The sequence below is a fragment of the Salvelinus sp. IW2-2015 genome, unplaced genomic scaffold (assembly GCF_002910315.2).
Source record: "Salvelinus sp. IW2-2015 unplaced genomic scaffold, ASM291031v2 Un_scaffold16323, whole genome shotgun sequence".
Classification (NCBI taxonomy): domain Eukaryota; kingdom Metazoa; phylum Chordata; class Actinopteri; order Salmoniformes; family Salmonidae; genus Salvelinus; species Salvelinus sp. IW2-2015.
In genome coordinates, this window is record NW_019957534.1 from 1,299,862 (window position 1) to 1,312,290 (window position 12,429).

Below are 12,429 nucleotides of genomic sequence, written 5' to 3' on the forward strand. Positions count from 1 at the left end.
GCCTTGGCCAGGTCAATGAAGACTGCTGCACAGTACTGTCTTTTATCGATGGCGGTTATGATATCGTTTAGGACCTTGAGCGTGGCCGAGGTGCACCCGTGACCAGCTCGGGAACCAGATTGCACAGCGGAGAAGGTACGGTGGGATTCGAAATTGTCAGTGATTTGTTTATTGACTTGGCTTTCGAAAGACTTTAGAAAGGCAGGGCAGGATGGATATCGGTCTATAACAGTTTGGGTCTYGAGTGTCACCCCCTTTGAAGAGGGGGATGACCGCGGCAGCTTTCCAATCTTTAGGGATCTCGGACGATACGAAAGAGAGGTTGYACAGAGTGGTAATAGGGGTTGCTACAGAAAGAGAGGGTCCAGATTGCTGGGTCCAGATTTTGCAGTTCTTTCAGAACATCAGCTATCTGTATTTGGGTGAAGGAGAAGCTGGGGAGGCTCGGGCAAGTAGCTGTGGGGGGTGCGGAGCTGTTAGCCGGGGTTGGGGTAGCCAGGAGGAAAGCATGGCCAGCCATAGAGAAATGCTTATTGAAATTCTCGATTATCGTGGATTTATCGGTGTTACCTAGCCTCAGAGCAGTGGGCAGCTGGAAGGAGGTGCTCTTATTCTCCATGACCCCAAAACTTTTTGGAGTTAGAGCTACAGGATGCAAATTTCTGTTTGAAAAAGCTAGTCTTTGCTTTCCTGACTGACTGCGTATATTGGTTCCTGACTTCACTGAAAAGTTGCATATCGCGGGGACGATTCGATGCTAGTGCAGTCCGCCACAGGATGTTTTTGTGCTGGTCGAGGGCGGTCAGGTCTGGAGTGAACTAAGGGCTATATCTGTTCTTAGTTCTACATTTTTTGAAAGGGGCATGCTTATTTAAGATGGTGAGGGAATGAGGACAGTATAATTCCCATAGCCCTCTTAGGAGAAATCAGGGTTAGAATGAGGACAGAAGAACTCCATAGACCTCTTAGGAGAAAGAACAGGGTTATAATGAGGACAGTAGAACTCCATAGCCTCTTAGGAGAAAGACAGGGTTATAATGAGGACAGTAGAACTCCCATAGGAGAAAGACCGGGTTATAATGAGGACAGTAGAACTCCCATAGACCTCTTAGGAGAAAGACAGGGTTATGAGGACAGTAGAACTCCCATAGACCTCTTGGAGAAAGACAGGGACAGTCAACTCCAGTAAATACTGTGTACGTAAGATAGTCAGTAATCCTGCAGATTCAACAGTTTACATTACAATAGGAGACTGACTCAATGTGAAAGTGACTCAACAGATTTTAGGCCAAAATTCTAACATCTGCATAAAGAAAATATGCACAATATCCCTCCAGTGGGTTTCTACCAAACTGACTTGTTGTGGATAAAATCAGTGATGATGGAGTGCACACAAAATGTTTTTTTTTCACTTAAGTTTTCATGTACCATATTCAAAATCTAAGTTCAATGTGTTTCCATGGCTTTTCAACTCTACTAATAGTTTGGTCGGTAAAACTGTTGCCGAAAGGAAATTCCACCCAAAACTCTCTTTTGATATTTGTTTCATTAGTCCATTGTTGATATATTCCCAGAATGAGAGAGATGAGAGAGATCTCGCAGTCCTGGGCAATTCCAGTCCTCATGGGTCTGATTGGTGTCACACTTTTCCCCCATCCCACCCCATCTAGCAAACACAACTGATTAAACTAAATGCATTTTTAACTGAAGATCATGATTAGTTGATTATTGGAGTCAGGCGTGTTAGCTGGGAAAAGTGTGACACCAATCAGGCCCCCCTGAGGACTGGTGTTGCCCAGGCCTGAAAATGTGTCTTGTTGTGTACACACCTGACTAATCCAATGACTACAATGTACACCATGGACTACACTACCCACAACACACCCTGACTATTCCAATGACTACAATGTACACAGCAGTGGACTACACTACCCAAACACACCCTGACTAATCCAATGACTACAATGTAACACAGCATGGACTACACTACCCACAACACACCCTGACTAATCCAATGACTACAATGTAACACAGCATGGACTACACTACCCACAACACACCCTGACTAATCCAATGACTACAATGTAACACAGCATGGACTACACTACCCACAACACACCCTGACTATCCAATGACTACAATGTAACACAGCATGGACTACACTACCCACAACACACCTGACTAATCAATGATACAATGTAACACAGCACGGACTACACTACCACATACACCCTGACTAATCCAATGAAACACAGCATGGACTACACTACCCACAATACACCCTGACTAATCCAATGACTACAATGTAACACAGCATGACTACACTACCCACAATACACCCTGCGAATCCAATGAAACACAGCATGGACTACACTACTCAACACACCCCAACTAATCCAATGACTACAATGTAACACAGCATGGACTACACTACCCACAATACACCCTGACTAATCCAATGAATTTTATATTTACCTTTATTTAACTAGGCAAGTCAGTTAAGAACAAATTCTTATTTTCAATGATGGCTTAGGAACAGTGGGTTAACTGCCTTGTTCAGCTCAGGCGTTGGGAATCCCCGACCTTCTAGCTGCTGCCGAAACTGCTGCTGGCAAACGCCCTTCACTCATCAACCCTGGACTTGTCTCGTCATCATTATTTACTTATCAATCTACACACAATACCCCTTATAGACAAAGGGAAAAACAGGTTTTTAGAAATGTTTGCAAATTTATTGAAAATAAAAACAGAAATAGCTTTTTACATAAGTATTCGAAAGCCGATGGGTTCCTCCTCTTTTTAATAGAAGCCATCAGGCTGTTCTCACACAATTGCATAGGTTTATAGAAATGTTGCGCAACATGAGATCAAAGTGATTTAGATTTTGCATTGATGTCAGAGTGATTAGAGGGACAATAGAGTGCTGAGTAGCAGGCAGTTAACAAGTGTGGTAGACTACTAATGACCATCACCAGCATCAGAGCTTGGAGAAGCCTAACTACTACATGGTCACGTGGAATTTGACTGCCTTCATGTCCTGTAACTGCCGGTGTGGTGGTAATCCGTCCATCAAGTCCTACTCCTTCCTCCATTTCCCAGAAATGGACTGTTTCAGATACATTGTTCAGCATATAAAACCAACAATAAAGGAAAAAAACMGTTTAATCTCTAGATTTCATGTATTTATTCATATGGGATGTGAATCAGGTCCTGTAGTACAGTAAAGAAAACTGTCAAAGTCTTTTCAGAGTCTTCGTTCCAACGCCTGTCATCTACATCCACATCTACAATTASAGACAACACATGTTCAACACACGTGCCTGAGGATATAGTGTCTGATCGAGGTCCCCAGTTCCCTTCGAGAGTCCGGAGGGCGTTCATGTAACGTCTGGGGTCTCGATCAGCCTCACCTCAGGTTTCCACCCCGAGAGTAATGGGCAGGTGGGCAGATGGAAAGAGTGAACCAGGATGTGGGCAGGTTTCTGCTTAGTAAGGCTCATGGTCTCGTGATAGGTTGCCCTGAGACTAAATCAGTGTCACCCTTAGCCCAAGAGGGAATTAGSCTACCTATTGGGCTKACGGCTAAAGGGGKAATCTGCAGTTGTTACATCTYTTTTTMGTTTTATATATGAATGACATGTACKCATTGATTCCTGAAGAATATAGTTTATAAATGCCTCATGAGGTTAGTTCAACTGTTGTACCCCATSAGAACCCAAAATATACTCTGTTAACCTTTCTGATCTACCCATACCCTATARGGGTTCACTTTCGCTTTTGAATTTGGCYCCCTGCAATTCAGCGGTTGTTTAGGAAAGGGGAGGCACACAGAACRTTCGGGAACTGGGGTTGGGGMTGCGAAAACACATATCGMAATTTGTCCCTATTTYCTGTCCTGTGTGGGTTTACAGGTACTGTGTGGGGTGTTACGATGACTGAAACAACACACCGTGCTAAAACATAATCTCCTCTCAGTAAGACTAGCCTGAGTGTCAGGCTGTTTGTGTTGTCATGCCAACTCCTTGTCACTCAAAGTCATGTTTGGCTTGACAATGAGCAGTGGAGTTGGCATGAGTACAAACCTATCCAGAATACAAAGGCTGCAAAGGGACAACCTGTTTGAGAAATCAATACAGACATCAACTGTTGAGTCAGCTCACCTCCAGGTCAGAGAAGAGATAGTGAAAAACAACCACACAGACACTAAAATCAACAAGACTGTTACTTCAAGACTGTGGTTTCATTCCAGAAACATGCCTCCTATGTTCTTCTCTCGTTCTCTCCCCTCGGCTGCCTCACGATCTGTCATCTGCGCATCAGGGGCGTATGTATCATGGCCTCTACTCCTGCACAGCTACCCAGTGCTGATCAGGGGTCGTATGTATCATGCTCTACTCCTCACAGCTACCGCAGTCTGATCAGGGGTCGTATATATCAAGCCTCTACTCCTCACAGCTACCCAGTCTGATCAGGGGTCGTATGTATCATGCCTCTACCCCTCACAGCTACCGAGCAGTCTGATCAGGGGTGTGGTTTTCCAAGCGTTCAGTAGTACTGATTTTGGAGGGGACTGATCCTAGCTTAGCACACTTTCTGAGATGTTTGATATGACCGGCCAGCCCCAGATCTGTCAAGGGCACAGGGGACGCAGCCTATCTGGATGAGAAGCACCCAACCTGTGAGTCAATCAATCTGTTACGAAACCCCAGGAGGTTTCTCGGATTGACCGCTCACTAGACAAACAGTGAAAACGTATGTGTATCCCAAATGACACCCTATTCCTTATATAGTGCACTACTTTAGACCAGAGTCCTATGGGTCTCCCTATGGGCCCCAGGTATAAGTAGTGCACCATATAGGGAATAGGGTGCCATTTGGACCTAACCAAGGGTTTGTCATCAGGTATTGTCATATATAGCGGTCCCTGAGGCCCGGGGGAACAGTATTCTAGACGGACCACCACACAGAGAGGAGAGAGATGAAGCTACTTATCTCTGCTTGCCGTGGCTGTCCTCGCCTCCACTTGGGTACGATAACATATTTATTCATTATTTATTAAATCATTATTTTCATTGAATAGGTTTAATCATATTTTATTTAATAATAATAATAATAATTGATTGGATTATATAGATAATTTTTTCCAGATGACATGCTGTATGTAGTCCTTGTTTATATGTTAGCTGCCAAGTTGTGAACAAGTGTTTAAAGACTGCTTATTCTATAGGATCAAGCGGACATCTTGTTTGATGTGTGGATAATTTTTATACAAAATGAAATTCAATGTGACATTTTGAGCATAAAAGCAGGTTTCTGGGTTATGTAGACAAGGACTAGAAGGGATTTTTCAGTTTTCAGGTTTGAAAAAATTTGAATTAAGTATCATTCTTCTTGTTGATGTAAATGAAATCTCTCTCTCTCCCACTCCCCTTTTTCTCCCCCTCTCTCTCTTTCTGTTCCCTCTCTCTCTCTTCTCGCTGTCTCTCACCTCTCTGGCTACCCCCCGTTCTCTCTCCCCACCCCCTCATCTCTCCACCCCCCCTCTCTCTCCCTCACCCCCCTCTCTCTCTCTCTCCCTCCCAACCCCCCTCTCTCTCTCCCTCCCTCTCCACCCCCTTCTTCTCTCTCTCTCCCCCACCCCCTCTCTCTTCCTCCCCCTCTCTTCTCCTCTCTTCCTCCCCTTCTCTCTCTCCACCCCCCCGTCTCTCTTCTCTCCCCCCTCTCTCTCTCTCTCTCTCCCCCACCCCCCTCTCCCCAACCCCTCTCTCCCTCATCCCACCCCCCACTCTCTCTCCCCCCCAACCCCTCTCTCCCTCCCTCACCCCCCCCTCTCTCTCTCACCCCCTCTTTCTCCCCCCCACCTCTCTCTCTCCACCCACCCCCCTCTCTTTACTTCTCTCTCTCTGGCTCTCCCCCAACCCTTCTCCCTCCCTCCCCCCCCCCTCTCTCTCCACCCCTCCTCTCTCTCTCCACCCACCCACCCCCCTCTCTTTCACTTTCTCTCTCTCTCACTCTCCCTCCCCCTCTCTCTCTCTCCCCACACCCCCTCTCTCCTCACTCTCCCCCTCTCTCTCTCTCCCCCACACCCCCCCCTCTCTCTCTCTCTCCCACCCCCGTCTCTCTTTTCTCTCTCCCCACTTCCTCTCTCTTTTCTGTTCCACTCTCTCTATATCTAGGCTGAGACAGGAGGGGTTGGGAGACATAAGAATGGTAAATACATACTTTTTTATTTTCAACAAAGATGTTGTTAACTAAAAAGAAAGTTGAAAAACATCTCAGCCATTATTTGGATGTTACCACTTTTCGTTTTTGTAAAGCAAGCTCAGTTACACAAAATCATTCTAGCTCTCTATTTTTGCATACACTCAATTAGTACTTGGTAGCATTGCTTTAAATTGTTTTAACCTGGGTCAAACATTTCGGGTAGCCTTCCACAAGCTTCCCACAATAAGTTGGGTGAATTTTGGCCAATTCCTCCTGAACGAGCTGATGTAACTGAGTCAGGTTTGTAGCCTCCTTGCTCGCACATGCTTTTTCAGTTCTGCCCACAATTTTTCTTTAGGATTGAGGTCAGGGTTTTGTGATGGCCACTCAATAACTTGACTTTATTGTCCTTAAGCAATTTTGAAACAACTTTGGAAGTATGCTTGGGGTCGTTGTCCATTTGGAAAACCATTTGCGACCAAGCTTTAACTTCCTGACTGATATCTTGAATGTTGCTTAAATATATCCACATAATTTTTTTTCCTCATGATACCATCTATTTTGTGAAGTGCACCTGTCCCTCCAGCAGCAAAGCACCCCCACAACATGATGCTGCCACCCCCATGCAACACAGTTGGGATGGTGTTCTTCGGCTTGCAAGCATCTCACTTTTTCCTCCAAACATAACGATGGTCATTATGGCCAAACAGTTCAATTTTTATTTCATCAGACCAGAGGACATTTCTCCAAAAAGTACGATCTTTGTCCATATGTGCAGTTACAAACCGTAGTCTGGCTTTTTTATGGCGGTTTTGGAGCAGTGGCTTCTGCCTTGCTCAGTGGCCTTCCAGGTTAAGTATATAGGACTCATTTACTGTGGATATAGATACTTTTGCACCTGTTTCCTCCAGCATCTTCACAAGGTCCTTTGCTGTTGTTCTGGGATTGATTTACACTTTTCGCACAAAGTACATTCATCTCTAGGAGACAGAACGCGTCTCCTTCCTGAGTGGTATGATGGCTTCGTGGTCTATTGGTGTTTTACTTGCGTACTATTGTTTGCACAGATGAATGTGGTACCTTCAGGCATTTGGAAATTGCTCCCAATGATGAACCAGACTTGAAATACATCTACAGGTACACCTCCAACTGACTCAAATGATGTCAATTAGCCATCAGAATCTTCTAAGCCATGACATCATTCTGGAATTGTCCAAGCTGTTTAAAGGCAAAGTCAACTTCGGACCCACTGGAATTATGATACAGTGAATTGTAAGTGAAGTAATCTGTCTGTAAACAATTGTTGGAAAAATTAAGTATCATGCACAAAGTAGATGTCCTAACAGCTGTTGAGGCCAAAAACTATAGTTTGTTAACAAGAAATTTGTGGAGTGGTTGAAAATTGACTCATCCAACTTCCGACTTCAACTGAGAGCCATTATCAACTGTGACACAGGAGAAATTATTGTTGTGCCTTGATCAAAGGCACATGGACGGATATATCAACTTGTCAGCTCACTGATTTGAACTACTGGCCCAACTCTCAAACAGCAGGCTACCTGCCACTCTGTTTCCAGAGATGTATATTGTGGTCTAGATGCTGGACTGAGGTATTCTGATAGAAATGGTTTGATCATTCAACTGGATGTATGATTGGATTGTCACCAACATCAGGAAATAACACTGATAGAATTTCCAGTCAAGTAGCAGGACTTCAATATTCATCCAGGAAGTACCTAGGTCTGAAATGGAACCCTATTCCGTACAAACTACTTCTGACCAGGGCCCATAGGGGACGCAACCTACGATTTCCAAGATGCCAGGCCCAGTGCAATCTCTTCCAAGGGATTCACTGGGTGCCTCTCTGTTGTCAGTGAGTTATGGTCTACCTCTTCCACCTCTCCTTTTAAAGGACCTGTCACAGGTGTGACTAGTTGCCTCATTAACCCAACGAGAGATCCCGATGTTGGCCTTTATCCAGTGGTGTAAAGAACTTAAGTAAAAATACTTGTGTGAGGATCTGCTGTTGCATGTGGGGTGTGTGTAAATATTGTATATTTAACAGGTTTTTAGTTTTTCCAGAATGTATGTCCAGCATTGCTATGTTATGTTATGTCAACATTACAGTGTATGTTACCTGTACCAGGTGGTATTAAACGACCCAAGACCCCCTGTGAGCGTGCAAGAGATGCTGTGAAATATGGCATATTTGGAGCCTTCATCCCCACGTGTGATGACGATGGAGAATACATTCCTGAGCAATGTTCAGGCTCTACAGGTTACCACACACACCATAAATGCTCCAATTGAGTTGAACGTGACAATTCAATATGTTACAGTAAAATGTGTAAATATTACATATTTAATAACAGGTTATTAACATGTCCAATTCTGGTAGGTTACTGTTGGTGTGTGAACAGTTCTGGACAGAAYATCCRYGGTACTGAGACTCRACCAGGCACTGCTAGAATCAACTGTYCCACKCAGAGTAAGTGAGGCCCTGTGGTCTCATCCAACACCATCACCACRTTAAACTCCAACACATCACTACTCTTGCTTCCTACCTTGGATCTCTTTATCCCGCTACATAACATCAGATCTGACAGCCATATTGTTCTCATTCCAGCACAGCTGTTGGTTCACCAACTCTTTCTTGTTTTCCTGCATTTCGTCCTACTTCTGGACAGGGCCCATTGGGGAACAGGGTCCCGTATAGAATGCAGTCTCCTGACCAGGGCCCATTGGGGAACAGGGGCCCATAGGGGACGCAACCCAAGATTCCAGATGCAGTCTTTCTCCTGTATCACGATTCTTCTTCTTCCTGTATCACGATCTCTCTTCTTCCTGTACTTCTCTGTATCACGATCTCTCTTCTTCTGTATCACGATCTCTCTTCTTTCCCTGTCTTTCTGTATCACGATCTCTTCTTCTTCCGTTTTCTGTATCACGATCCTCTCTTCTTCTTCTTTCTGTATCACGATCTCTCTTCTTCCTGTATCACGATCTCTCTTCTTCCTGTATCACGATCTCTCTTCTTCCTGTCTTTCTGTATCACGATCTCTCTTTTCTCTGTCTTCTGTATCACGATCTCTCTTCTTCCTGTTTTCTGTATCACGATCTCTCTTCTTCCTGTCTTTCTGTATCACGATCTCTCTTCTTCCTGTATCACGATCTCTTTTCTTCCTGTATACACAATCTCTTTTCTTCCTGTATCACAATCTCTTTTCTTCTGTATCACAATCTCTCTTCTTCCTGTATCACGATCTCTCTTCTCCTGTATCACGATCTCTCTTCTTCCTGTCTTCCTGTATCACGATCTCTCTCTTCCTGTATCACGATCTCTCTTTCGTATCATCTCTCTTCTCTGTATCACGATCTCTCTTCTTCCTGTATCACATCTTCTTCTTCCTGTATCACGATCTCTCTTCTTCTTGTATCACGATCTCTCTTCTTCCTGTATCACGATCTTCTTCTTCCTGTATCACGATCTCTCTTCTTCCTGTATCACGATCTCTTCGTCTTTCTGTATCACGATCTCTCTTCTTCCTGTCTTTCTGTATCACGATCTCTCTTCTTCCTGTCTTTCTGTATCAGATCTCTCTTCCTGTCTTTCTGTATCACGATCTCTCTTCTTCCTGTTTTCTGTATCACGATTCTTCTTCCTGTTTCTGTATCACGATCTCTCTTCTTCCTGTCTTTCTGTATCACGATCTCTCTTCTTCCTGTATCATGATTCTCTTCTTCCTGTCCTTGCTGTATCACGATCTCTCTTCTTCCTGTCTTTCTGTATCACAATCTCTCTTCTTCCTGTCTTTCTGTATCACAATTCTCTCTTCCTGTCTTTCTGTATCACGATCTCTCTTCTTCCTGTCTTTCTGTATCACGATCTCTCTTCTTCCTGTATCACGATCTCTCTTCTTCCTGTATCACGATCTCTCTTCTTCTGTACAGATCTCTTTTCCTGTAAACGATCTCTCTTCTCCTGTATCACGTCTCTCTTCTTCTGTATCAGATCTCTCGTCTTCTGTATACGACTCTCTTCTTCCTGTCTTTCTGTATCACGATCTCTCTTCTTCCTGTCTTCTGTATCACGATCTCTCTTCCTGTCTTTCTGTTCACGATCTCTCTTCTTCCTGTCTTTCTGTATCACGATCTCTCTTCCTGTCTTTCTGATCACGATCTCTCTTCTTCCTGTCTTTCTGTATCACGATCTCTCTTCTTCTGTATCATGATCTCTCTTCTTCCTGTCTTTCTGTATCACGATCTCTCTTCTTCTGTCTTTCTGTATCACATCTCTCTTCTTCCTGTCTTTCTGTATCACAATCTCTCTTCTTCCTGTCTTTCTGTATCACGATCTCTCTTTTCCTGTCTTTCTGTATCACGATCTCTCTTCTTCCTGTCTTCTCTGTATCACGATCTCTCTTCTTCCTGTCTTTCTGTATCACGATCTCTCTTCTTCCTGTCTTTCTGTATCACGATCTCTCTTCTTCCTGTCTTTCTGTATCACGATCTCTCTTCTCCTGTCTTTCTGTATCACGATCTCTCTTCTTCCTGTCTTTCTGTATCACGATCTCTCTTCTTCCTGTCTTTCTGTATCACGATCTCTCTTCTTCTGTCTTTCTGTATCACGATCTCTCTTCTTCCTGTCTTTCTGTATCACATTCTTCTTCCCTGTCTTTCTGTATCACGATCTCTCTTCTTCCTGTCTTTCTGTATCACGATCTCTCTTCTTCCTGTCTTTCTGTATCACGATCTCTCTTCTCTGTATCACGATCTCTCTTCTTCCTGTATCACGATCTCTCTTCTTCCTGTATACGATCTCTTCTTCTTCTGTATCACGATCTCTCTTCTTCCTGTATCACGATCTCTCTTCTTCCGTTATCACGATCTCTCTTCTTCTGTATCACGATCTGTCTTCTCCTGTCTTTCTGTATCACGATCTCTCTTTTTCAGGAACAGACTCTCATTCACTAAGTCTTTGCAGCTTGTTCTGCATGTTGTTAATGTTTTCTGTATTTCTAGAGGTGCTACTGTGACTAACTACAACTACTAATCCTAATGCTACTAATGACTAACTACAACTACTAATCCTAATGCTACTAATGACTAACTACAACTACTAATCCTAATGCTACTAATATGAACTACTACTACAACTACAAAGCGCTGAATACAACCTTAACTACTAATACCAATACTACTAATATGAACTACTACTACTAATATGAACTACTACAAGCCGCTGAATTCAACCTTACAGTGAAATACTTGCCAACAAAGCAGTTAAGAAAAAGTGTTAAAGTATTTACTCAAATAAACTGAATTAAACATTTTATACAAAAAAAAAGTGTAATAGAATAGAAAAATAATAAATAATAAAGGAGCAACAATAAAAATCAGTAGCGATGCTATATACAGGGTGTTACGGTAGAGTCACGTGGAGGCTATATACAGGGTGTTACGGTAAAGAGTCAACGTGGAGCTGTATACAGGGTGTTACGGTACAGAGTCAATGTGGAGGCTATATACAGGGTGTTACGGTAAAGAGTCAACGTGGAGGCTATATACAGGGTGTTACGGTACAGAGTCAATGTGGAGGCTATATACAGGGTGTTACGGTAAAGAGTCAACGTGGAGGCTATATACAGGGTGTTACGGTAAAGAGTCAACGTGGAGGCTGTATACAGGGTGTTACGGTAAAGAGTCAACGTGGAGGCTGTATACAGGGTGTTACGGTAAAGAGTCAATGTGGAGGCTATATACAGGGTGTTACGGTACAGAGTCAATGTGGAGGCTATATACAGGGTGTTACAGTACAGAGTCAATGTGGAGGCTATATACAGGGTGTTACAGTACGAGTCAATGTGGAGGCTATATACAGGGGGTACCGGTACAGAGTCAATGTGGAGGCTATATACAGGGTGTTACGGTACAGAGTCAATGTGGAGGCTATATACAGGGTGTTACGGTACAGAGTCAATGTGGAGGCTATACCAGGGTGTTACGGTACAGAGTCAATGTGGAGGCTATATACATGGTGTTACGGTACAGAGTCAATGTGGAGGCTATATACAGGGGGTACCAGTACAGAGTCAATGTGGAGACTATATACAGGGTGTTACGATACAGAGTCAATGTGCGGGGCACCAGTTAGTCCAGGTAATTGAGGTAATATGAGCATGTAGGTACAGTTATTAAAGTGACTATACATAGATAATAAACAAG

The 12,429-nt window shown here is 43.7% G+C and overlaps 1 protein-coding gene across 1 annotated transcript in view; it reads left to right on the forward strand.

Moving 5' to 3' along the window:
- Positions 1–4,991: 4,991 nt before the first annotated feature.
- LOC112080410 (U20-hexatoxin-Hi1a) overlaps positions 4,992–12,429 on the forward strand; it is a gene marked incomplete at its 5' end in the record, with an annotated part of 11,004 nt that continues 3,566 nt past the window's right edge. Inside the window, 4 exons of the mRNA XM_070442564.1 lie at positions 4,992–5,027; positions 6,177–6,210; positions 8,351–8,482; positions 8,603–8,692. Coding sequence (XP_070298665.1) covers positions 4,992–5,027; positions 6,177–6,210; positions 8,351–8,482; positions 8,603–8,692 — 292 coding nt within the window. The remainder of the gene's footprint in view (positions 5,028–6,176; positions 6,211–8,350; positions 8,483–8,602; positions 8,693–12,429) is intronic.